Genomic DNA, 27,616 nt, shown 5'->3' with positions numbered 1-27,616 from the left:
AATTTTTTTTGGAAAAAAAGTTATCCCCCCAACCTATCAAGTACGAAGCGACGCTGCCTGTTGGCCGTACTGAAGATGTACAACTCTTGAAGAGCAAAAATTGGTTTTTGGGGACCGTCGGTGGTAGGCTGGACCGCTCATTTATTTGTGGGCCTAAACGACAACAAGTTTTTAAATGTGCCTAACCGGAAAACATTAAATTTTGGTGGTTCTTGAAGAGAAAACCAACTCTCATAGAAATAATAAATAATAATAATAATAATAATAGAAAAAAACACAAATTCAAGGTTATATAACATTAGGATGACAAAAATAAATCTCGACATACCTTAAAGATTTCATGTTGTCCACAAATTTTGACTGTGTTTCCTGACATGACCCAAATAAGATGCTAATTGCTAAACATAGACATTGTGGTCAGGACGCAAATTTTGCACAAATAACACAAGTAATGCTATCTAGGAATTTTGTTGAGGAAGATAAAGAGTTGGATATTATTATGAACTAGATTAAAGGAGGCGAAAACACTTATTCGGTAGCATATCTTTTGTGAGACGTGTTAACTATGTCATATTTATAATAAAAAGTTCTACTTTTGGTATAAAAAATAATATTTTTTTATGAATTATCCAAATAGAAAATTTGTATCACAGAATTCACTTTTGAGACCATCTCACAAATTTTTTTTTGCTTATTCAGATGCATAACAGTACAACAGATTCTACAGCCAAGATATTTGTACACATTTTTGGATGATAAGATAATTTTGACAGGTATTTTGTAAAGAATAAAGATTTTTAGATTTGTTCCTAAATTACACTGAGTAAATCCATAAACAAATAATTATTAGCATAAAGTGAAGTTATTGACACCACATCCGATGAATTTTTAATTAATTAACGAAAACAACCATAACTTAGATATCATCAAATTAGACAAAAATTTGTGTGAGACGGTCTCACAGGTCGTATTTGTGAGACAGGTCTCTTATTTGGGTCACCTATGAAAAAATATTACTTTTTGAGTGAGTCTCATGTGAGACCGTCTCACGGATCTTAATCTGTGAGACGGGTCAACCCTACTCATATTCACAATAAAAAATAATACTCTTAGCATAAAAAATAATACTTTTTCATGGATCATCCAAATTAGGGATCCGTCTCACAAATATGATCCTTGAGACCGTCTCACACAAGTTTTTACCTTACTTTTTATGCTAAGAGTATTATTTTTTATTTTGAATATGGGTAGGGTTGACCCGTCTTACAGATTATGATCCGTGAGACAGTCTTACATAAGACCCACTCCATCAATTAATTACTATCGTTCTGTCATTGGCCGGAAGGATATGTATAAAGACAAAAACTTGTGTGAGACGGTCTCACGGGTCGTATCTGTGAGACGGATCTCTTATTTGGGTCACCCATATAAAAGTATTACTTTTTATGCTAAGAGTATTACTTTTTATTGTGAATATGGATAGGGTTGACCCGTCTCACGGATTAAGATCCGTGAGACGGTCTCACATAAGACTCACTCATGTATAAATTAAATATCTGTTATAAATATCTTAAAATATCTAAAGGACAGATATTAATAGTCTACTGGGTTGGCAAACGAACCAATCCTATCAGCTCTCGACCAAATAATATTTATTATAAATACATAATGAATATGTCTCTTGTGAAACGGTTTCACAAATTTTTATCTGTGAGATGAGTCAACTCCACCGATATTTATATTAAATGTAATACATTTAGCAAAAAAAATAATACATTTTCATTGATAACCCAAATAAGATATCTGTCTCACAAAATATAACCCGTGAGACCGTCTCACACGAGTTTTTACTATACATAATTTAATATATGGTGTTCGTTCACTGCCGTGTTTACCCCCAAGATTTTTCTTTCTTCTAAAGAAATTAAAATGAGACAAAAAATAGTTCTTCCAAGTATCTTAAACCATTCTATAAAATAATCGTTATTTGTATAAATTAAAGTATTATCTCGAATTTTTTATTATGATTCATTTAAATAAATAGAATTTTTATTATATAAATAAAATACTCTCTCGAGTATGTTGAGCACAACTTTAATTCCTTTATATATGTTGTTTATTTAATTTTTTGGACCACTTAAGTTGCCATGGATTGACACTTTCTGTCGGCCCAATACATCTCTACCCAATTACATTAGGGTCTTAAACAACTTTTTTTTGGAAAAAAACATGTCATTCTGATTCTTAAGAGAGACGATTAATTAGCTACTTCATTTTGTCAGGCTTTATTATATTAACACACGGAAGAAAAAACTATTATGAAACTGTCTCACGACTCAATTATGTGAGATAGTATCCTACTCAACACAACTCATGAAAAATATTTTTTTATGAAAATAATATTAATTTTCATGATAATTATTGATTAAATCAACACGTCTCATAAATGAAAATTCGTAAAACTGTTTCATAAAAAACATGTTTTATGACAACATGATAAGCATTATACAAGTATAAAATGAAAGTTTAATTAATGTGATACAAAATATATCATACTTGTACCTTCCAGAATTAAATTCTAAACTATTACCAATGCATAATGACTCCATATTTTGCAAACATTGTGTGAAAAATGACCATAATATCAATATGAGACGCGAAGACCTTTATCGATTCTGTTTTGTTATTATTATCTATATAAAAAAAAAAAACTATTTTGTTATTATTATTAGATTTAGATATAAAGTTGTTATTCCTTTAAAATTTGTTTGTGGCCCAAAATACAACAGGCATATATGGCACTAAAGTGTGCCTAGAGGTGGGTACGGTACGGTATATCGTACCGTAAATATCGGTATAAAATTTTTCCATATTGATATCGATACTAGAAAATCGGTATACCGCACATCTGGTATACCGCATTTTCGATATGAAAAAAGTTCATACCGGTACCGTATCGACATCGAAAACATTTTCGGTATATCAAACTTAAATTTAGAAAAAAATAATAAAAAAATTATTTTCGGCGAAATACTGAAAAAAAAATAATTTTGTACCGATACCGTACCGAAATTTTCGGTATATCGATTTTTTCGATAAATTTGATATTTTTTTCGGTACGATTTTTCGATATTTCGGTATTTCGATATTTTACGCTAAGTGTGCCCAGCTGATGAGAAATTTCCCAGCTCTCGCAATCAAATTAAATTCTCCGGTCATCACACGGGCAAGGGTTGATCTTTAGAACTTAGAATCACTCCCATTTTGTAGTTTATATCATATCAATAAACGCATATTTACTTATTGCATATAATCATAAATCTGAAGGCTAAAATTCTTATCCACTTACAGACCATTATTAGTTCTACTTTCTTGCCTACCTAGCAATAATTTTGATTTATCCCATCAATTATGTATTCTTCAAACTCGAGCGAGTTCCAGAAATTCTCGGACGGCGCCGCATCAGCCGATGCCACGGCGAAAGGGAGTTCAATAAGTTCATTTTACTCCGAAACGGACGGCCAGCCCCGGCCTCCTAAACCTCAAGTCCCCTGGTCTACAGGCCTGTTCAATTGCTTCTCAGATGTTGAAAACTGTAAGTAATTTGGTTCATTTTATATATACCTACCAATTAGCTATGATTCTCATCATTCTTTCGGTTTTTTTTTTTGAAAAATAATTAGTTGGTTTTGATTTAATTTAATGATCAAAATCAGGTTGTGTTACGTGCTGGTGCCCATGTATTACTTTCGGGCGAATTGCTGAGATTCTTGACCAAGGATCAAGTTGTAAGTTTCCCATCTAATTTTTCTTTTTTTAAAAAAGTAATTGGATGTCAGATATTTGTTAATTGTTGATCGAATTTACGATTTGCCTCATTACAAAATTAATTTGTATCCCGTGTCGATCCGTCTAATAAGAAACCACTCATAATTTAAAATTTTGGTGCAGCGTGTGGGCAGAGTGGAGCTTTATACACAGTGATAGCGTGTGTGACGGGATGCCCTTGCTTCTATTCATGTTTCTATCGGTCAAAACTGAGACAAAATTACTGGTTGCATGGATCTCCGTGTGGGGATTGTCTGGTTCACTGCTTCTGTGAAAATTGTGCACTGTGCCAAGAGTATCGGGAGCTCAAGTCTCGTGGATTCAATATGACCATTGGTAAGTCTTTTAATTTATTCACTCTAAATATATATATAGTCTCTTTAAACCCATTATAATTACATACAGAAATATAGCTGATTTGGTAATTTGAAAATTACATAAACCTGGTCTGATTGAGTTTTATGCAGGTTTACCTGATGTGTGTGTGGTGGTTGGCAGACTACTTTGGATGTGTAATTTTTTTGAAACTTGTTCAGTATATTATTATTTTTGAATAATTGTTTTACTCATATTGGTTTCAGGATGGCATGGAAACGTGGAGAGACACAACCGTGAGGTAGTAATGGCTCCGGCGGTTGAAGGAGGAATGACTCGATGATAAAATTAAATTAAAACATGATGAAATTTATTTAGAGTTTTCTACATGCACGGGTTTGGTGATCAATTAAAATTAACTCGACCCAAATATGTCGTATGTATTTTTAATTTGTTGGTCCTGTGTCTTGAAAATAAATAGTTGCAAATCCAATTTATGTCCCGACGCAGCCCACTACAGAGTGTTAGAAAAGGGTCGAGAGGTTGTCTCGACGGAGCTCTTTTTAACACTCAAATTATAGACTGGCTATAAATATAACGGATAGGAGCTCATCCGATAGGGACGAGCTTTATCTTTGTTATCTTCCTTGTCTACACACTTCCAGCTACTTGACCCACACCTCCCTGTTGTGCAAAGTCCCCACTACCTAGTTGAACGATTCTCGCCTCGCCGCCTGTTTACACTCATCAGCCGATGGTACTGCTTAGATATGGACCCGAACCCATTTTTTGGATATGGGCTCATGTTAGGCTTAAGTTTGTAATTGGATCACTCGGGACATCAATGTCAAATAAATATACTTAATTAATTTCTTGAAAAAATGTATATTCTCATAATTTCTTGAAATTGGAACTGAGGGATTTGAATTTGTAATATGATTCAATCTTTCATTGATTTAAAATGACTAGGTTAGAGTGTTAAAAAGATTTCAAGTCCTTTTACTTAAAATATTTCGTTTCACTATTTATTGTATTTAAGAATCATAACAATATATCATCTAGATTTTATACTTTATATTATTAATTTATTTATACTATATTTTGATTTTTATTTTAATATTTAAGAAAAACATTGAAATCTGTAAATGGTGTGGAACTTGGATTTAAAGTAGGAAAAAAGACAAAACTTGTATAAGACGATCTCACGTCGTATTTTGTGAGACGGATATCTTATTTGGGTCATCCATTAAAAAATATCACTTTTTATGTTAAGAGTTATTACTTTTTATTGTGAATATCGGTAGGGTTGACTCGTCTCACAGATAAAGATTCGTGAGACCGTCTATCAAGATACGTACTTGAGACAAAAAAAAAACTCTTATATAGATACCAATAAGAGAAAATGAGTGCATATTGATCCATCACTTCCAAATTGCTCGACTGATGTAATTTCAAGTGGTCTATAACATCAAGTTGTGGTGGGAATCCGTTCTTGACTTCATATCATAACAACTTTGAAACAAACAAATCAAAATAAATAAGGAGCTAAATGATTCATATGTATACAAGGAAGACCTACGAATTGAAGTATTACACATTCTAGGAGTGTAAAACAATCCGATCCGAAAATTTCAATATTTGGTTATTCGATCTAAACCAATCAAAAAAAAAAAAAAACCACACACACACACACACACATATATATATATACATATATATATATATATATATATATATATATATATATTTGTTAATTTGAGGGATTGGTCCAACCTATCTCTGATGATAAATTTCAAGATAATATTTCATTTATTCTCAATATTTTTTGTATAAATTATATATTTGAAAAATAAATGACTGTTTATTCATATAACTTTCATGGCAAAAACTTGTGTGCGACAGTCTCACGGGTCGTATTTGTGAGACAGATCTCTTATTTGGGTCATCCATGAAAATGTATTATTTTTTTATGCTAAAAGTATTACTTTTATTGTGAATATGGGTAGGGTTGATATGTCTCACGGATTATGATCCGTGAGACGGTCTCACATTAAACCCACTCAACTTTCATTGGTTTTTATTTTGATTTCATCATTTCATGATAATCTTTATCTAAAAATTAGTTATAAAAATAGAAGTTTGGTCACGAACCCTCCACTTTTTTAAAATAAAAAAAAATAAAAAATTAAATCCAGTTGAAATAAAAGTGGTTGCCATGTGTGTCTAGTATATATAATGTGAATATGTCCCCCCTACGCAACGTGTTTTTGTTTGGAAAGGAGTCATTATCAAATTCTACTAGTCCAAATGCATTACACATTTGCATGATTGATGAGTTGATGATTTCACTGGAAATTTAATAAATTTATATCTTTCTACCTAAATTTTTTACACAAAAAACTTTGAACACAATTTCTCATATATTAATTTTGTGAGACATACTCAACTCATAAAAATTATTATATTTTATGTCAACGTTTTTACTTTAAATATGGGCATAGTTAAACTTTATCAAATATATAAATAAGTGATATCATCTCACAAAACATATTTATTTTTTTTTAAAAAAAATAACAATAATTGCAATACCTAATTAAATTATAAAATATCAAATGGCGCATTTGGATCGAGCAGTTCGAAAATCATTAATTTCAAAAGTGGGTCTCATGTGAGACCGTCTCACGGATTTTAATATGTGAGACGGGTCAACCCTACCCATATTCACAATAAAAAGTAATACTCTTAGCATAAAAAGTAATACTTTTTCATGGATGACCCAAATAAGATATCTGTCTCACAAATATTATCAGTGAAACCGTCTCACACAAATTTTTGCCTAATTTCAAAAGGTACATCATATTCGTGTGGATAAACTGAATCAAGAGGACTTTTAGATCCAATGCCTCTTGCAATTTAATAAAAAAACCATACTGGATTTCAAAAATATTTAATTTAATAGACTCTACGTTGACGATTTGTTGTAAATATCACGTTTCTCGTATTTGGAATTTGGAAATACGAAATTGATAGGAGGAAGCAAACCGTACGGTAATGGAAATATTTGGGGGTTAAAAGTAAAGAAGATAATAATGAAATTAAGGAAATAGGTCCAATATTCAGATTATTCAAAAATATTTAATAAAACCAAAATCGACATATATATTAAATTTATATCGCCGATAAAAAAAAATGAAGTAATATAATTAATATAATATGATTTTGAATAGTCAAATAATGGAGATCGGCAAAGTCCTGATAACCCATAAATTAAAAAAGAAACTCCAATACTGCAGCAATAATACACATATTAATATATGTACAATATTATTATTAAATTATAACTACTAGGAAATAGATAAATGAACATACATATTTTGTTATTTTTTATCGTTATAACGAGACCCTACAGCTGCTATCAATAAATGGACATGGGATAAATTATCGAATTGAACGTAATAGTTTGCAAACTACGTCAATTAGATAAACTACACTAAAAAAGTTTTGTGTAACAAACTTATCGAAAAAGTTGTAAAAGAGTAGAAGGTGTTACTTAACAATTGGTTCTAAATATACGTACCCCATGGATTTAGACGCCTTCGGGCCTGAGCCATGACATATCTAAGACCTTTAAAATCTAACATATTTTTTGTACTATATTATATACTTATTTTATATAATATAATAATTTTTGGTTCGATCTTTCGATTGAAGGCCCAGATTTTTTAATCATTTTATAAGATAGACCAGTTGGATCAACGAAAACATTAGGTATAACAATAAATTTCCTCTTTAAAATTAATTAGTCTGAATTTTTCTACGAATTTATAATTAATAGGGTGTTTGACAGAATTTATAAACTCTAAAAAATATTGTATAAGTAATTTGTTTGATAAAAAAAGTTGCAAACATTTTATAGCAGTCAAAATAAGTTGTTTGACGGACTATAAGTTGTTTAAAAAAAAGTTAAGATACCCTACCTTCTTTTTTAAAAAAAAGTCTTATTTTTATTTTCACTTCTCCAAAACATCTTTATATTTTTAAAAAAATCTTCATTTTATCCTCACTTCTTAAATCTCCACTTTATCATTTTCTTAAATCAAATTTTAAAATAATTTATTTTATATTTACGTTAAGATATATAAAAAAACAAAATTGTTGATATTTTATTTAGTAAATTATTAACTAAATTTTTTTATCAATATTTTATTTACACGCATTAAAAATTATAATAAATATTTTGTTCTCCAAAGAACGTAATTTATTCTAAATATAAATTTACAAAATATTAAAATTATAACATTATTTACAAAATCAGAATATTAGAGGTCGAAAATTGTGGGGGATGACGGCTTTTATATAATCAATATAAACAGGTGGTGGGGATTGTGGAGGTTCCGTGTACCAATTACGGAGTATGAAATAATAGATAGAAAAGGTCTAAGCAATCAATTGTATTTAATAATGAAAATTTTGAAAAATAATATTCCTCAAGCTCGAGATTGTTAGCTTTTTTACATTAAAAAAAATCGATCGAAGTTATTTTTCCAGCCATCATCGAAAGTTTGCTCGAGACGAACATAATCCTCAAAAAAAAAAACCTAAATAATCAAAGGCAAAAATTTGTGTGAGTCGGTCTCATGGATTGTATTTTGTGAGACGGATATCTTATCTGGGTCATCTATGAAAAATATTACTTTTTATTCTGAATATCGGTAGGATTGATCCGTGTCACAGATAAAAATTAGTGAGACCGTCTCATAAGAGAACGACTCAAAATCCAAATGACAAGAACACGAATTATACATGAATTTTATATAAAATATATACATAAATAAACTCTTTGTAATGCATTTAGTATCTAGTTGATGATATGGACGCTATATGGGGTTTTTCTTGCCCGGTGCCAATCGATTTTCCAGAAGGCAAAAGCTCTTGATCTCCAAATTAATCCAGCCCCCAGCGAAAACGCAGTGAAAAAGTGGACAAGACCAGCTACAGGTACTTCCAAGCTTAATGTTGATGCTTGTATAAATGAAAGTTTAAATAGATACAGCATTGGAGGAGTCCTTCGAGATTGCCAAGGAAAATTACTTTTGGCATTTGGAAAGCAAATTACTAAACCCCTCTCAGTGGTCCATGGGGAGCTATTGGCTATTAAGGAAGGAGTAATAATGATTTATGAAAAGAGGTTTCAAGAAGTTCTAGTCGCATCAGATTCTGTATTGGCAGTGCAAGCAGTCAAAGCCATACAAGATGATCTGGGTTATTCAGGCATTTGTGCAGAAGAGATTAACCTACTGGCTCATGCCCCAGTTATCTCTGACTTAGTTTATGAGCCTAGAGTGACGAATAAGGTGGCTCATCAAGTGGCAAATTTTGCTTCTTCTTCCCCTTCACCTTTTATCTGGATGAATGGTGATTTTCCTCTTTGGTTGGTTGAGCTTGTAATGATCAACGATTATTCTTCATAAATTACAGGCTTACTTCAAAAAAAAAAATACAATATAAAAATTTAATATTTCTTTCGTTGATCAAATAAAATGAAAATGGATCCTTGGGTAGATGTTTAACATGACTTCACTACGTTTTAGTATGATTCGAATGCTAAAAATATTTAGGGAAATAAAAATCGTGTGATTCAAAATTTAGAGATCATATTAAAATTTAAGGTGTTTTACATTAAATTTTTTAATGGAACTGATATGATTATTATAATTGTAGTGTTATTTATACACCATAATTTGTTAATCACACTTCAATTTACAATTTTTTCTAATTAATTATCAATATTACTCTCCCTAAATGTTAATTAATTTCAAAACTTATTATTCATTTTTTCACGTTAACTACTATGATAATTATATCAACGAAAAAATATTAATTTTTATGTTAGAAGTATTACTTTTTATTGTAAAAGTATACAATATTGATCGGTCTCACGAATAAATATTTGTGACATTGTCTCAATAAGTAAATTTTATTTTTTTGTAACTAAAAGTTTTGGGTGTTGATAAGTTCTTTATTCAGAATTTTAAAGATGATCAAGATTTTTAATTTAAGAAAAGTATATGTGAGGATAAATTTTTCTAGCAATTGATATATTACATAAGTTGGGTAGTTATTAACATTTTTTGGAGTGTAAATATCATTCTACATTATAATTTTAATAAGATTTGTGCACTTGAGAAAATAGATTTGATATTCATATATTTCAATTAGTTTTATTATTTATTATGAAATAATAAATCAAATCTAAATTTCAATTTAATTATTTGCGGTGAACTTGAAATGTACCATATAAAAATGTAAAATATGAATTTGAATCCTATGATCTTAATTTTTTAAACAATCAAAATATATTTAAAATTCATCGATGCAAGCTTAGTTAATTTTGTATACTAATGAATTCACGATAACAAAGTTTTTTTTATAGTCTATAAATATTAAATACAAAAATGTATGTTTTATATCAGATAATAAAAAAATAATCATTTAATCAAATTTTTTTTACTAGAAACCTGCAATTTTATTGATGAAAATCGTCCATTACAAGTCGGAGTTGGTCTCATATGAGACCGTCTCACGGATACTAATCTGTGAGACGGGTCAACCATACTCATATTCACAATAAAAAGTAATACTCTGAGCATAAAAAATTATATTTTTTCATGGATGACCCAAATAAAAGATCCGTCTCACAAATTCGACCCGTGAGACCGTCTCACACAAGTTTTTGCCTACAAGTCGAACCAACCAAAAAAAGAATTCCCCATTCAACCAAACAAACGGTGTGGGAGAAGAAACAGCAAAACTAGCAATATTATGGGCTAATTCTATTAGCCGATCTAGACACATGAGAGAAGTCAGAAACCGTCGGTTTCTGGAATCTTCGTCTGATATCCTTTGCGCATAAACCTTCGTACCCAAGATTCTCCTGATTAGCCGTGACTGCTTGCACTGCTAATAAAGAGTCGGTTGCTACTTGCACATCTCTGAAATTCTTTTCGTATAGTAGGTTCACTCCTTCTCGAATAGCCAGCAACTCTCCGTGAACCATTGATAACGGTTGATTAATATGTTTTCCAAAGACCAATAGTAATCTGCCTTGATTATCTCGAACCACTCCACCCACACTAAACTTGTTAAGATTTGTATTGAAAGATGCATCCACATTTAGCTTCAAGCAGTTGGCCTCTGGAGGCTTCCACCTTGTCTCAAATCTCCTTTCAACTTTCCCAGCAGTAATTCGTTCCAATGTACTGGCCTCCTGAAAACTAATAAGAAAGGCCGAGCTCCAAGTAATCTGCTCTGGTAAAGGCTTTGATGTGTCACCATGAAGAAAATTTTGTTTTTCCTTCCAAGCTGCCCAAGTTTGAATCGCAAATTCCTCAAACTCATTCTTTGACAGTTGTGATTATACCCACAAACAAAAATCCATGGTACTGGCTCCCTTAGCTAATTTCGAAGTGCAAGCAAAATCATTTAATAAAATTTAGTTAGCACAAAAGAATCGTATTTAATAATATAAGTATCTTTTAGAATAATTAGTTTATTGAATTCGATTTTATTAATTTCAAAATTAATTTTATGACGAATTGCACATTACATTATTAGGAATAACAACGGAGTAGGTTCAATGAAATCCAGTATCCGTCCCGTCTCACATTAAACTCGTTATATCTTGTGAACTTGACGGGTCTAACTCGGATTGAATATGTTAGACCCGTAAAATATTATCTTTTTAATTTTTTTTAAGTTCAAAATAAAATTTTAAAAATTAATTTATATTTACAATATTTATGAAAAAATTATCACAAATTTAAATCTATCAATTTTTATCCAATTGATAAAAAAGAAAATGAATAATCATATATTTTTTTAGTAAATACATTATAATAGAATAAAACTATTGAAATCTTAAAATATTATAATATATAAATATATCAAATAAACCCACACATACAAATATAGTTTATTGATAAACTAATACAAAAACTTAATAAATATTAAACAAAATAATTTAATTTAGAATGTTTTTGGAACCCACTCGATTAATCTACAGACACAGAGTCGTACCTTATCCGAAGGGTACCGCTTGAATCACATATTCTTAAAGTATTTTTTAAAACCAAAAGACGTGAAGAAAAGGGTTAATAAGTTAAGCGGTGCAGACGGCAGACGTGAAATTAATGTCCACGCACCTAAAATCCAAACCCAGCAAACAAACAAACAACCTAAAACATCGGGTAAGGAAAATTCGATCCCATGTGGACCCCACCACACCCGGACTCCAACTCCAAATTCAAATCCAATTAATCACGCTGCACAATGTTCCAGAAGGATATTTATTTATTCATTTATTTATTATTATTATTGTATAGTAAAGAAATAATATGAAACACACAGAATATGAGAAGCCACGTCAATGAAAAACACAGCAGCCAGTTTGGTCCCATCGAATCGACTCAAATACGTCAACATCACCTTTTTTCCTCATTTTATATTTCATTTGTTTATTATATCATTTAATTTAAATGAATATCGACTACTATATTCCACCAGAAAACAGGGCGGTTAAGGCATCCAATCTTTTTCTTAATCGAACTTGTCAATTTTCGAATACTTTAATTTAAATTAATATTTGATAACTTTAATGGGCAAAAAGCACGATAATTTGACTTGGCATGATTTAATTAATTTACTTTGGGAAAAAAAATTGAATATTTGAAAAGTATTAATTATTACTGTTTCTTGTGTGTTTTCCCCTATAAATTCCACCTCATTTCTGTTCGTCGGAGCACAGCAATCTTCTCTCTAGAAAATTATATTTCCAAGGATTAATTATGTTGCAGTTTCTTGTTCTTTGAGAAGCATTTCTCACCTGCTAATGGAGGATTTGAAGGGTAAGAAGAGGTCTTGGGATGAGTCGGTGGATCCCGGGTCGGTTGTCGACTCGCCGGAGGTGAAGAGGCTGAGGGAGAATCTTCTGGATAGTTTGGACGAAGACGATGACGAGGCTGAGTTTAGTACCGCGAGTTCGCATCTGGACTCGTTCATGAAGAGCTTCGAGAAGGAGATTTCTTCCGACGGCGGAGACGAGGTGGAGGTGGTGGATCTGGTTTCCGGTTCCGACGAGTCTCGGCCGGAGCTCGGGTACTTGTTGGAGGCTTCTGACGATGATCTAGGCCTGCCGCCGACCACAACTTCGTCTCCGGATTCGGCGCAGAAATCTGAGCTGGGAGCCGATTTCTGGGGGTTCGAACCGGAGATCCCGGGTTATGATTCGGACGGATATGGGTTCGTTCAAACGGAAAAATTCAACGGCGGTGACAGTGGATATGTAGCCATTGACGGGTTGTTTGACTATTCAGATATGGGCTTCGGGTCGGGTGACTTTTTGTGGAGACCCGAAAGGTTACCGGCCCAATAGATTGGAAATATGTAGGCAAAGAATATTTGTTGATATAAGCTTGATTGCTGATTAGTTATGGGAGAAAAAGGGTTATGGTGTCTTTTTTCACTCTTTATTATTTCAGAGAAACAGAAACAAAGAAACATTTAGTTTCTACTTTTTGTATTAATTTACTTAGAAACACTTGTAATTCCGAAAACAAAGATGTTTGATTAAATTTATTTAAAATAATTTATAAATTTTTGCTATCTTAAAGTTTATTTATATAAATTTTATATATTATAAGTTATTTTAATTATTTTAAAAATAAATTGTTAACATATTTGGATAAATTTTAAATGTTAATATATTTGATATTCTAAAAGTTTTTATTATCAAAATTATTTTAAAAATATATAAATCAATATAAATATTATATATATATTATATTTTCAATATTTTAAAAATAAATCTATTATATATATATATACCTAAAAAAAATTAATGTTGTTTGAATTTTTTTTTAATATATATAAGTAAAATATTGATTAAAAAAATTTAGTTATTAATTTATTCAATAAAATTTAATAATTTTGATTTTCATAATTAATAAAAATATATATAACAAAAGTAATTTTAAATTTGATAAAAAAAAGTAATAAAGTGGATATTTAGTTTAATTTTAAGAAGCTATTTTAGAAATATGAAATATTAAAATAATATTTTTTTTAAAAATAGTGTTTTCAATATTGTTTAAAATATCTTATATGCTGTGAAATAATTTATTTTAATAATTTACAAGTTTGTAATTTTCTAGTGCTCTGTCAAACATACTCTTAGTATTTTAATGAAAATAATTGTGGATCAAGAAAAGAACGTGTTTGAATTTTAAAGTGTTTTGCTTAAAAGTAAATTTTCTTATAATTTGATATGATTTTTTTAGAGTTTCTAATCAATTAAATAAAACTGAAATTAGTACCTTTTTTTATAATTGGAACTTTTCTAAAATGTTTTTTTAAAAATGTTATTTAATCCAGACACAAAAATAACCAAACTTTTATTTAAAATAAGTAATGTAAAGCCCAACTTAAAAATCAATTTTTTTTTTTAAAAAAAAATCCAAACGGAAGCTAAATGAAACTGAGAAACGTTCTACACCGGTGTAAAGTCCCAATCAGATGAAAATATCCCCAAATCAAGTATATGTCTTTAAGTTGCAATCCCAAAAATTGTGCACGTTTTCCATTACAATTTACTTTAGTTTTCATTTATCGTTTAAATTCATGAATTTCATTCATATTTTATTATTAATCATAATAAAAAAAATCTTAAGTTTATAAATTATTTATTTACATATTATGCATATAAAATAAAATAAATTTTAAATATATATGTTATTAGATGAAATTGAAATCTATATTATTAACATAAAATATTATATAAACACGTAGATTAACTTTATCAAAAGTTCGAAATACAAAATTATTCAATTTTGCGTGTCACTTTCACTTTAGATTAGCTTTATCAAAAGTTAGAAATTCGTCTGTTAAAAAAGAAAAAGTTCGAAAATCGAATAAAACACGTGGAAACATATTTTGCAATAAAATAAAATCAGATTCAATGATTTTTCTAAAAAGCATTTTGATATGATTTAGTTGTTCCTTTAAATAAGATTGATAATGTTATTTTATTTACTTATTTGGTGGAACTATTTATTATCTTGTCTAATTCAAACATCCTATAATTCGTATTTGAAAATATGAAGTGAAATACATATTATTTTCAGAGTTAAATTCATCACAAATATTTATGCAGAAGGAAGCGGATAATGGGTGCAGACAATGTTCTAAAAATACATCCAAAGATAAATATTTATTTCACGAATCATCCAATAAATTTTTAAAACTTATTTACTATTAAGGACTTGTTAACTGTTTAACATGTTAATTATAATAATCTAATAAAATAAAGAGAAGAACTCTACTTTGTAGACGTTACATGTATTTACTTGTTTTTTAAAAAATAATAAGAATATTAACGACTCTTTACAATTATTTCAAAGTTGCACGTATCGACAGTACATGTATTAAATTATCAATAATAATAATAATAACAAATTTTTTTTAATGATATATTTTGAATTAATTTACTTAAAAGACTTTTTTTGTAAGTAAATTAAGTTTTAAGGTAACATAAATTTTAAATGTAGTAAAACAATTTTGAAAAATATAATTTATCTTGTAAATTTTTCATTTGTTTTTGTTTATTATGTTTTTTTTTCTTTTTAATTTATTTATACTCTTAATTGTTAAGATTGTTCATTTGAAAATTTAATATATTTGAAAATTGTAATTACATATATTTAAAAATTTTAATTTTTAATACTATTATTATCTAAATTTAATTACTATAAATAAATATATTTAAATTACTGTCATTAATACAAATAATGTAATTGTTTAAATTTAACGTAACTTAACAATGAAATGTTAAAAAAAATTTTAAAATCCGTGCCTTAGCGACGGTGTTTGGTAATAGCGCCGGGTTTTGGTAAAACTGTCGCCAATAGCGACGGTATATTATAACCGTCGCAAATAGCGACGGTTGGTTGTAAAACTGTCGCCGATCTCTCTCTTTTTTTTTAAAGAACAAATTAAAATTCGGACACGTGGATTGGACACGGATTTTGAGAATCCGCGGCAGTCTGTTCCGGATTCTGAATCCGAAACTTTTAACTCCGAATTGATATATTTTGATAAAGTTTTAAAATCTGTAATATTTTAATAAATAAGTTTTAAAAATATATTATTTTTAAAAAAAAACCCATCACTCTACGTCAAATTGTTATTTCTAAACAACTTTTAATTCAAGTCCATTATCGTGGGTAAACAAATAAGTCTTTCACGATGAATGCAACCCATAAGTTCTTGAATAGGTATCTTTGTCTCACGAATTTTTATCTGTGAGATACATCAACCCTACTGATATTCATAATAAAAAATAATGCTCTTATCATAAAAATAATATTTTTTCATTGATGACACAAATAAGAGATCCGTGTACAAAATAAATACGACTCGTGAGACTGTCTCACACAAGTTTTTGTCCAAGTTCCTAGATGACGAAAAGGCAAAATAATGATAATTTGGAATATAAAATTCCTTACTTTTTTTAGCAGAGATTTTTTACGTGTTTTTTTAATAAAAAAAATAGAAATTGCAATATAAGAATGAAAAAATATATTTTATTTTTATAATAAAATGAGAAGTAAAAGCATAAAATCCAAGTTTTGAACATCTTGGTTCTGGATTGCATTGAAAAATATTCAAGTACTTTTTCAAAAGAAAAGCACAGTCGAACACATTATATTTTCACACGAAGCATTGTAAAGCCAAGCTCAGTCTTATTCTAGCAGAATTTGGATTTGAGGTGCGTGTGAGAATAAAGATAAAAGTCACCTACAATGTTAATGCCCTGAATTGTATTGGAAATGAGAATAATTTAACAAAAGTTATATATGCTTTGTTTCAAAATTCGTTATTGCTCCACAGTATAATATCTAAAAGAAAGAACACAATGAAATATAAAAAATAAAAACAAAAAATCAGCGTTGAGATCTAAATAGCCGCATCTGCTTCATTAAAATACCTCTTTGGCACGTCTCTACAAATTGAACCGTGTTCTACATCGTCAAGCTTTCTGGGTTCTCAACGATCTTTGAGAATAATTGAAGGAAAGCAGCCAAGTCAGCACCGTAGATGATTCTGTGATCAGCAGTCACATTCACCTGAAAAAGGTTCGAATCATTTAACATTGTATCCCAGAAAAATAATGTCTTACAGCTTCACAAGGTGGTTCTTTCGAGTTAGGCAGAAGTTCTTTTATTCAATATCCAACATAAAAACCTACTAGCACGGCAGATTTGTCTACAACCATTACCCATATGTTGTCTATGATAAAGGCTGAGGTACCAAATTTCTATATCTAATGAGGTCCTGGGTGCAGGGAATAGAGGTCATTGTCATATTTAATATAGGCATTTTATGTTTTACAGATCGAACGTGCTTAAAATTTTCACAACAGTTTCTACAGCATCACCGAATCGGTGATCTACCTCCTCAAACACTAATTTCCCAGTTATTATTTGGGTAAGTCGGTATCTAACCTCGTCAAACACTAATTTCCCAGTTAATATTTGGGTAAGTCAGTATCTAACAAACATGTCCCAGGAAAGGGTAAAGCCGCACAAGTGATTTTCCAGGTCAAACATCACTGGCAAGTAATATATTTGAAATGAATGGTGGTAAATGTGGGAAAAGAAAATAGCAATGTCACTCAGAGAAAAGCAGCAGGCTGCAGCATAAAAATGAGATATGCTGAATTATATGCAACACATAGCACATCTTTTGATACCAAATTTTAAACTTACCAGCATCTTGTTTTTAACACTAAAGAATCCATCTTTGTCGGCACTGACAGTGGGTTTTGATGCACCAACAGCCATAATTGCCCCCTGATTACCATCCGAAGTACTTTTAACAATGCAATAAATATCATGTGGACAAATTATCTGTGTTATAAACTCTCATTTCTCACCTGGCCTGGAGGGAGAATAGCATCAAACCTATCCACTCCAAACATACCCAAATTTGATAATGTGAATGTCCCTACAGGTCAAAAACCATTTATAACTCAGTAATTCTACAACCATGAAGTTCAAAATCCTACATGACCTTATTACTCTATACAATAACGACTCTTATTGTTCAAGTACCTGAATTGTACTCGTGGGGCTGAAGTTGCTTTGCACGAGCCTTTTCCACAAGCTCCTTCCATTTTTGAGACAACAGATAAAGATCCAACTGCATGAAGCAAAGACGAGTCGAGATCATAAAAAACTTCAATGTCTCTTAAGCTACTGCTAACAAGGACAGGGTAATCAAATTTGACTCCTTTGTTACCTTATCAGCGTCCTGAAGAACAGGGGTGATCAATCCACCATTGATCGCCACAGCTACTGCAATATTTATATTGCTATTGTAAGTAAAACTTTTTCCATCTTTGCAAGTTGCATTCACCACAGGATGCTGAACCAACGCCATTGCTGCAGCTTTTGCTAACAAGGCTGTCATGGTCACACCCTTCGGCTTCACCTATCAGGGTGGATAAAAGTGCAATATTTAACTCATATTTCCACTTACATAAGTTTTCTATCCAACTTAGCATAAATATGAAACTCTTTCCCAATTCACAAGAATTCATACCATAATCCAACAATTAAACTCCCATTTCATTATGTCTATTGTTGACATCACTTCTTATGAGAAGTTATATGACATCCATACAGAATGCAATAAATCCATGCAACACCACCATTGCTCAGTTAAATCTACTCTAATTTTTGTAACACATTCCCTACGATGATAAATTTAAATCAAATGCTTCAACAACTGGGGATCCAGCTCATTCCAAATAATCAATGTTAATCATGCTGATTCCAAAAGGATGACTTCTTATAAAAATAGGTACCTTCTCATAGAGAGCGTCGAGGGCATCAGTACCAACAGGATATCCAACTCTGAAAGTGGGCGCACTCAAACTCTCCACCATATTCTTCGACACTGCTGCTTGCATTGTAGTGAACGGCACCACACTTGATCCAGGAATCTCCGGAAAACTAGCTGCAGCCTTTGGCGGAGATGAAGGAGCAGCCGCAGCAGGCACGGCCACATTACTCTTCGGGGTGGTAGTAATTCCTGCAGCCTTCTCCACATCCTCCGGCTTTATCCTCCCAAACGGACCCGTGCCCACAATCTTATTAATATCAACCTTATGTTGTTTGGCTAATTTCTTCGCATAGGGTGTTGCCACCACCTTCCCCGGAGTAGTGGGGTAGGTAGCCACTGTCTGAGCCGGAGCTGACGCAGAAGCAGGAACTGGAACGGGAGCAGAATCCTCGACTTTTGGGGCTGAACTGGCGGGAGGTCCAGTCGACTGCGACGCGGCTTTAGCCTTGGCTTCGGCGATTTCATCCTCTGTTTCAGCCAAGAGCCCAATCGGCGAGCCAACCGGAGCCGTCTCACCTTCATTAACAACAATTGCAGCCAAAATGCCATCGTAGAACGTCTCCACATCCATGTCGGCTTTATCAGATTCCACCACGACGACGGATTCCCCCTTGGAGAGCGTATCGCCTTCGGATTTAATCCAGCTGACGATCTTACCCTCGGTCATGGTAGAGCTGAGAGCAGGCATGAAAATCTCACGGATCTTGGCGCGCACGGTGGGGAGGCGAGAGGAGGAGGATTTAGGTCGAATGAAGAAAATGGAGGGGCGTAGAAACGGAGCGGTGGAGGAGAGTGAGGACGAGGAGGAGAGCGATGGAGTTTTGGGGTAGACTAGCGAATCCATGGCGGCGGAGGAGGAAAATGTGGTAGAGGAGTAATTGGTGATCGGGAGTGGACTGTGGGGGATTGTATTGTATAGTTGTTTGGGTGGAGAAGACGAGGGACACTTCGTTCGAACTTGGCATTGAGTTCTCCGCCTGCGAGACCAATGGCCCACTGGATATAAATGTCCAAATACTTTCTCTTTCCATGTTCTTGTTTTATTTATTTATTTATTTATTATTTATTAATTTTTTTAATGATTATTGGCAAACTCAAGTTAATTAATAATCTACAAATTACATAAATTATGAGCATAAATTATATTTTTTGAAGAAAGAAAATTGATTTGAATTAAAATATATATAATTGGATCCATCTATATTAAAATGAATAGATATTGGATATATTAACCTTAAGATTTTGTAAATCTTACAAGAATTCTTGATTCCTACGCGAAGGAAATGTGATTGTAGTTTTGTAAAATGTAGTATAATTAAAATATTATTTATCATATAATCACTTTCCAATAGAGGTTTTGGTATAATCCATTTAGACGATTCTTTTAGATAAAATGGACAAAAATCCATCTAGTCGCGAGACAACAATGACATTATCTATAAAAAAAATTGTGTACAATCAAGTTCATATTTATATTCTTTATCGGATTCACTTTCGCTAAAATCAAATCAATGGGCCATTTGATTATTTGGTTAACGTGGTTTGTAGATTATTGATTAGACTATTTATCTAGTTCGATCAAAAAATAGTGGTTGTGTGTTCGCCTACTTAATTAAGAAAATTAGATTAAAAAAGCTTAAAGCAAACATGTTCATCATGTTAACTCACTGCGCTTAGTTAAAATTTATATAATTGAATGAAATTATTCGGGCATGAAATGAGAAACATTGTCTTGTAGGTGAACCCATATTGGTGTATATCTGTCTATATTTACTCTGATTTAGAGAGTTCAACACACATAAAAAGTGGTTTTTTATGCATTTGGGTGCTACTCTCATAATAAAAAAATATTTGTATCTTAAGAGACGATTGTCACAATCATGTGAGGGTCGTGACTTCTAAATAATATTTAAAAAAACAACAATATACTTCGTAATAACAGGAAATTCACATAATAAAATGTCTATTGGGCTGAGAAAGACATGACTTCCAAAACATCCAAATTTTTTTAAAAAAAACACAATATAGGCTACCACATGCATCATCAAACCAAATCTTAATACAGTATGATCGGACTTTGACATAACATACCCGAAACTGGGTATCATCGCGACTTTAAAAAACTTACAATCCCCTAGAATAACATGTATGATCTAAAAAACACCACAACATAAAAAAGATATCGGGGTCGGACCCCATTACAATAAACCAATAAAATTATCATAAACAATGACATGTAATAATGCAAAGTAAAATGCAATGTTATGCGATGCATGAATGATAACAATAGAGTAACGGATACCAAACGGAGTCCAAACAAATAACATCGACAACAGTAACATTGGTCACCCGTGCCAAAAACGCAGCATCAAATCATCGCTTGTCTATGCTCATAGTATCGGGCATACGATTAGCTAAGTTGTCGTCCCTAGCTGGCGTACGAAAATGTGGCCAATCCTATCTCACTTGTCTTTATGATGACTCAATATATCTCAACAAAATCAACATAAATTGTCGTCAAAAGAGTCAAGGTTCGACATAACATGCCAAAATAATTAACGCATGAATGCATCATATAAAATATTCAAGACGCATAATAGCAAACGACATTCACTATATATTTTTACACGTCGATATAGACGTCATAATAATATAGGTTTGAGCGTATCTCAAATACAACTTATAAAACCACAATAATTCTTAAGGAATTTTTGATGACTCAAAACTTTAAACCCGTCTAACAATAGAATCTACAATATAAATTTGTTATATACTTCTCCTACTACTGGCGGCACTGCGCGAGGGCTGCAAAAATAGGATGGAGGGGCGACAGGTTGTAGGGATGGATAGAGATTTATCTATTTGGTGTACGCAATTCATTAAATGAGTTGGATTTAAAATAGATTGAAATGGGCTGAGGTCGATGAGAAACTTAGCTCTTACATGTAATCAATGTTGTGTGTGAGACTAATTTGTCTTATGTCATAGAATTTTACTCTATCCTCGATTTGATTTGAAATTTTGTCAATTTCAAATTATGTTCCGAATTCCGTTTCAACAGAAGCTGTGATGAAATTATGTCCAATAAAGATATCACACCATTAAATCCAACACTTTCTGCTATGACCACTTTCTTGTTTTCCTTGAGACAATTTTCATGTTTCCATTTCATGATCTAAAGTAAGGGTTTAAGGGGAAAAAATGACAAAAATTTGTGTGAAACGGTCTCACAAGTCGTATTTTATGAGACATATCTCTTATTTGGGTCATCCATGAAAAAATATTAATTTTTATGCTAAACGTATTACTTTTTATTGTGAATATTGATAAGTTTGACCCGTCTCACAGATAAAAATTCGTGAAACCGTCTCACAAGAGACTTACTCAAACAAAAAAAATAGGTCAATTATGTTCTCCGAATTAAAATACTTTTCAATTTTATCTTTTTACATATGAACATGTCTAAGTCTAAATCTGCTAATAATTTGTCAAGATCTCACCATTATAGCTTTGATTTAATACGTTCAACTATAGGAAAGGTCGCATATTGTTGGGCAAATTGTAATCCTTTAGATAAAACAAATTATATTTTCATTTTTTTTATAAATCAGATTTAAAATGATAATTTTATTTTTTTTTAAAATATATGGTTTTAAAGAATATTTGATTTTATAATAGTTTTTCTAAATTTTCTAAAAGGTATGCTCGGTAATGATTGAATTTGTTAATTTTTAAAAATTTAATCCATCATTTTGTTGGATGACTTTTTTAAATATATTTTTTAAAAAAATTATTTTTATCTGCTTAGTAGTCTTTGTCTTGTCGATTAAATTAGAATAATGGTCGAGGAATCAAATTTTATGAGAATATTTTTACTCAAATTATATTAAAATATCGAATATTTTTAAAAAGTCAAATCATAAGACTTTTCTATTTAAAGAGAGCATGTTATTATTATTATTATTATTATTATTATTATATATTAGAATTATATTAACTGAAATGTTTAACAAGTGTCAGCGCCTAAAAATAGCCGCCTCATAACAATGTAGTCAAGCTCTGAGCCAAGTGCGTGCTTCCACGCGCCCTCAAAGGGTGTAGAGTGAGAGGCCCACCCACGTGGGCTAATCCCACCCCCATTTTTCTTTATTTTTCTAAAAGTTTTTTATAAATATGAAATTATAAAAAAAAATTCTGAAATTATAAAGAAACAGAAATAATCTAATGGTTATTTTCATAAAATAAAGAGTAGAACTCTTGTGAGACGGTCTCATGAATCTTTATCTGTGAGACGAGTCAATTCTATGGATATTCACAATAAAAGTTAATACTATTAACATAAAAAGTAATACTTTTTCATGGATGAGACAAATAAGAGATATGTCTTACAAAATACGACCCGTGAGACCGTCTCACAAAATAAAAATTTTACCGACAAATACTCGTCAATCTTCACAAATTATTTTATTACACTTAGGGATGTTTCGGTAAAGTACATCGATTTTTTCAAATAAAATCGTATACCTATCGACAATTTTAGTACTGGGAAGATACCGATATCGTATCGAAACTTCGGTATGGTATATATTTCATTCCGTTCTTACCAACACATTCAGTATACCCATTTTTTGGTACAGTATCAGTAAATACCGTCTATATCGAAATCATATAAAAAAATTGTTGAGTTCTATTTCCAACTAACCTTGAGAAAATACTGAAGTTAGATGGACCAATATTTCGCAAATGTCAAGAAGTGATCGGTTTTTAGTGTATTTGGATCATTCCAATCCAGTTATTTAAAAGAGAGTCATCAACATTCAACACGAGTTAACAAGGCTGTCTTAATCACGTTTTGGGAAAACCACACAAACAAAAACAACCAATCGATAAAATCTACTAAAATACCGTAAAGGAGTACAGTCATGTGATGTTTCAATCCATCAAACAAGAATTACTACTTTCAAGTGAGAAGTACCCGAGGTTTCAAGAAATTGAGTATAGCTTGTACATCTTGGCAAGATTCCTACAAATTACAGAAGAAAATATGAACAAGTTTGTTTTTGTTTCTTTTAATCTCCATTTCTTCACATATAGCCAAAGGAAAATATGCCCAACTCCAAAGATTTTTTTTTTCTCTCGCACGTACATATGCTACGCTGAAGCGTCGCAAGGACAATTTAGTAAAGCAAATTCGCAAAAAGGTTGGTGCTGGGAAATTGGAATTAGAAATGATAGATTATTTCATTGAAATTGTATAGGATGATCAATGTTATTGCCAAATAATGAATTCGGAGACATAATTGCCACAACAAATGACAAACTGGAAAAGAAAAATACGTAGATTACCTTAGAAACGTGAGTTGTGCCAACCAAATAAACATCGCAAACGCCACCTTCGGCAGGCGACTCACATGTGAGGGTCACGACACTCCACAAAAGCAACTTAAAAACTAAAACAAAATTATTTTTTCTGCACCGTAAAACATTCAACTAAAGTCACTATAAGTAAGCTAAATCCATCGTTTTCAAACAAAAGTCCAACTTCAAAAAAAATACAAATTCATGTTTCAATACAACATTTTTTTTAAAACTTCCAACATCTCAAAAAACCTGCAAAATAAAAAACTAAATTTAGTCTTAAATCTATCTTACTTTTTAAGCTAAACCAAAGTGGATGCAGAAGATGAAAAGTTGGCAGGGTTGAGTGGCATTTGCAGCTGAAAAAAGAAGTATAATAATTCATGTTAGATTAATAATGACAATATTATATGGCTTTAAACTTAATTAAATAAAAAAACTCTTACTCTTTTCAATTCTTCATATAATTCAAGGTCATTTATATGTTGGATATTTCCAAAAATTGAACTCTTCCTCTCTTAGCCAATCACTGGTGCACACCAAAGGCCTCTACCATTTTAGGACTCAAACTGTTTCTAAAAGATCCACAACTCTTTTGCTCAAGCTAAAAGCGGACTCACTAGCAACAGTTGAGCATGTAATTGCAAAAATATCCTTGACAATAAGTGAAAGGATGTGGTATTTAGTTTCACTTCCTCTCCACCACTCCAAAAGATATTAGATCGTTTTTCAATCTCATCGGCTAGGTACTTATCCATTTCATTGGATATCTCTTGAAGTTGTTCTTTTTCGTTTTGTGCTCTCACGTCAATAAACAATTCATCACAAAGACCACCACCACTACTAGCACCACCATCTCCACCAACACACACCATTTGCGTAGTTTGATTCTCAGCATTCAATACATCATGTATTCCCTCCAAGTCAATCTACAAAGCTACCAAGTTTTGTTTGACCTTATCAACGAACTATTGGATCCTTGTATGAGTACCTCCCAAGTTTTTAATGCTGACTTTTATCATTTGAAGTTTATTCCTCTTGTCCAAAACATTTCCAATAAATATCAAAGGGCTCAAGTCATCCAAATTCTACCAATACTTGTCAAACTTTAACTTAATTGCACATGCTACTTTTTTAAGAGTTTGATCTGAATCATTAATTCTTTTTATCCCAATCTCAACTTTTAGTGCAACCATTGATTGATAAATCAATTGCGAAGTAGGATTTTTAGATGCACTTAGCTCCAAAGTGGCATCATAAATTTTTTCAGAAAGTGTATAAAAGCTTTTGCATTCTCTTAATCATCAATAATTGGAGGCCCTACTCTTTCTTTATCCTTTTCATCTTTTTCACAGAAATAATCCATAAAAGAGAACCATTCTTCGGCCATACTTTCGAACGCCCTTATATATTTTAATGCAATTTCAAGCATTTTATAAGTTGCATTCCACCTAGTTTTGACATCTATAGGGATATGGACTGTTGACGTACTAGAAAACTTGGCTAGCACGGAAAAGTCCCTAAATTCATTCAACGTTGATGGTGAAGAATGAATAAAAACAATTGCATTTCTTATAGCTTTAATAGAAGCATTAAGCTCCTTCAAGCCATCCTTAAAAATTAAGTTAAGTACATGACACGCACTCCTCAAATGCAAGTATTTTCTTTCAAACAACAATGAATTTTCACTTTTCATTTTTCTTTTCAAGTAATCAATTGCATTGTCATTAGAGAAAGCATTGTTGACTACAACTTAAAAGATGTTTTCTTTCCCCCACTTTCTCATACAAACCTCAACCATTTTTCCAATTTATTCCCCGACATGAATAATGATTTTTGTGAAGTTAATTATTATTTTATGTAACTTCCAATCACAATCCAAAAAATAAGTTGTCACTACCATGTAATTTATGTTTTGAATGGATGCCCAAGCATGAGTTGTGAAACTTACCTTTTGGTCTATGATCACACTTTGTATCTTAGCTTTCTCAAGTAAGAATATATCATAAACCATAATTGCAACTTTCTTTCGATCAAAAATTCTGAATCTCGGTTGTAATTCATGCAATAATTCGACAAATCCCCTCCTTTCAACAGCCCTAAAAGACACTTCATCAACAATCACATACCTTGTCAATCTCAGCTCACATTTTTTGATTATAAGTATGAGGAACCAAGATACATCCTTGTCCCATAGAATCATTCGACAATATAATTTTACTTTTATCATCTATACTCGCTTCAGAGAGAACTCAACTTACACATCTTTACTAAGTGGTTTTTTTAACCCACTAGTACTTCCATAAACGGTTGGAATCTTAACTTTGCAATATTTTCACATAATTATTTGTTGTATGATAAATACAATAAATAGAATGATACTCTTCATGTTTATACAGCAAAGTATAACTACTAAAAGTGATTCATCCTATTATTTTCCTTCTTTTTTTTTTTATGTGTTTCCCAATCTCGCCTAAATGATTTTATTAAAAAAATTTAATTTTTGGGATGAACATAAAAATATAATCTCCTGCTACCTTGCCAAATACAGAAAAGATCAATAATGGCTGTAAATAGTATCACATTTCAGCACAAAACACCATTGTTTCGTTAAATTTTATGATGAAGTCAATGTAGTCTACTTCACCATTATTTCCAATCGTATTTCCTATTTTGGACAGTAGAAAAATATAATTTTCGGGACAATAAAAAAATCAATTACAGAACATATATTACTTACACATCGTGATGTCCATAACCAAAATCAAAAAGTCCAATCTCTCATCCAAGTAAATCAAGAAAGAGACAAAATAAAAAATGATTTACCTCTAACAATCATCGATTTATCGTCTTTATGTAAATTTTTCATTTTCTTCGATTCAAAAGTGAGGCTTGGGGTTTTTTTTCTTAAAAATGAGGCTTAGGGTTTTATTTTGTGTCGCTATATGACAAACTGTTGATGAAGATGAGGGTGGTTTTCTTGCCGGGCTAGTGACGAGTTATTTATATAATTGATTATCGGTTTCAGCCAACTATCAAATTTAAAAACAAGCACAACACATGATAACAAAAATAAGTGAAAATTTTGCCCAAATAATTTTATTACAAGAGTTTGTTTGGTATCGAAATACCGAATTTTTAAAAAATCCATACCGAT

General features: G+C 31.3%; 5 protein-coding genes across 6 annotated transcripts; 3 read left to right on the top strand and 2 right to left on the bottom strand.

Annotated features, from left to right (window-relative positions):
* Positions 1–3,169: 3,169 nt before the first annotated feature.
* LOC140833469 (protein PLANT CADMIUM RESISTANCE 2-like) lies at positions 3,170–4,881 on the top strand. 2 transcript variants are annotated; one of them, XM_073197809.1, is made up of 4 exons: positions 3,170–3,595; positions 3,717–3,785; positions 3,952–4,164; positions 4,410–4,881. In XM_073197809.1, exons 1-4 carry the CDS (start codon positions 3,412–3,414, stop codon positions 4,484–4,486), a joined length of 543 nt encoding a protein of 180 aa, XP_073053910.1. In that variant the 5' UTR covers positions 3,170–3,411; the 3' UTR covers positions 4,487–4,881. The 2 variants fall into 2 exon arrangements, with proteins under 2 accessions (XP_073053910.1, XP_073053909.1); XM_073197808.1 differs by having other exon boundaries at positions 3,171–3,595; positions 3,717–3,788; positions 4,410–4,868.
* Positions 4,882–9,008: 4,127 nt separating this feature from the next.
* Positions 9,009–9,614, top strand: LOC140835478 (uncharacterized). The gene has a single exon (XM_073200973.1). The coding sequence runs from the start codon at positions 9,009–9,011 to the stop codon at positions 9,612–9,614; it is 606 nt and encodes a 201-aa protein (XP_073057074.1).
* Positions 9,615–10,963: 1,349 nt separating this feature from the next.
* LOC140835477 (uncharacterized) lies at positions 10,964–12,640 on the bottom strand. Its single transcript, XM_073200971.1, has 2 exons — positions 12,628–12,640; positions 10,964–11,505 (listed from the first exon to the last, which is right to left on the bottom strand). Exons 1-2 carry the CDS (start codon positions 12,638–12,640, stop codon positions 10,964–10,966), a joined length of 555 nt encoding a protein of 184 aa, XP_073057072.1.
* Positions 12,641–12,921: 281 nt separating this feature from the next.
* Positions 12,922–13,803, top strand: LOC140834249 (uncharacterized). The gene is made up of 2 exons (XM_073199000.1): positions 12,922–13,644; positions 13,706–13,803. Exon 1 carries the CDS (start codon positions 13,031–13,033, stop codon positions 13,571–13,573), a length of 543 nt encoding a protein of 180 aa, XP_073055101.1. The 5' UTR covers positions 12,922–13,030; the 3' UTR covers positions 13,574–13,644; positions 13,706–13,803.
* Positions 13,804–16,993: 3,190 nt separating this feature from the next.
* Positions 16,994–20,094, bottom strand: LOC140834248 (dihydrolipoyllysine-residue acetyltransferase component 4 of pyruvate dehydrogenase complex, chloroplastic-like). Its single transcript, XM_073198999.1, has 6 exons — positions 19,064–20,094; positions 18,496–18,687; positions 18,309–18,396; positions 18,131–18,201; positions 17,964–18,047; positions 16,994–17,321 (listed from the first exon to the last, which is right to left on the bottom strand). The coding sequence occupies exons 1-6, from the start codon at positions 19,943–19,945 to the stop codon at positions 17,217–17,219; spliced, it is 1,422 nt and encodes a 473-aa protein (XP_073055100.1). The 5' UTR covers positions 19,946–20,094; the 3' UTR covers positions 16,994–17,216.
* Between the last annotated feature and the right edge of the window lie 7,522 nt (positions 20,095–27,616).

Source organism: Primulina eburnea, chromosome 6 (assembly GCF_022965805.1).
Source record: "Primulina eburnea isolate SZY01 chromosome 6, ASM2296580v1, whole genome shotgun sequence".
Classification (NCBI taxonomy): Eukaryota; Viridiplantae; Streptophyta; class Magnoliopsida; order Lamiales; family Gesneriaceae; genus Primulina; species Primulina eburnea.
This window is presented reverse-complemented; position numbering and strand designations above follow the sequence as displayed.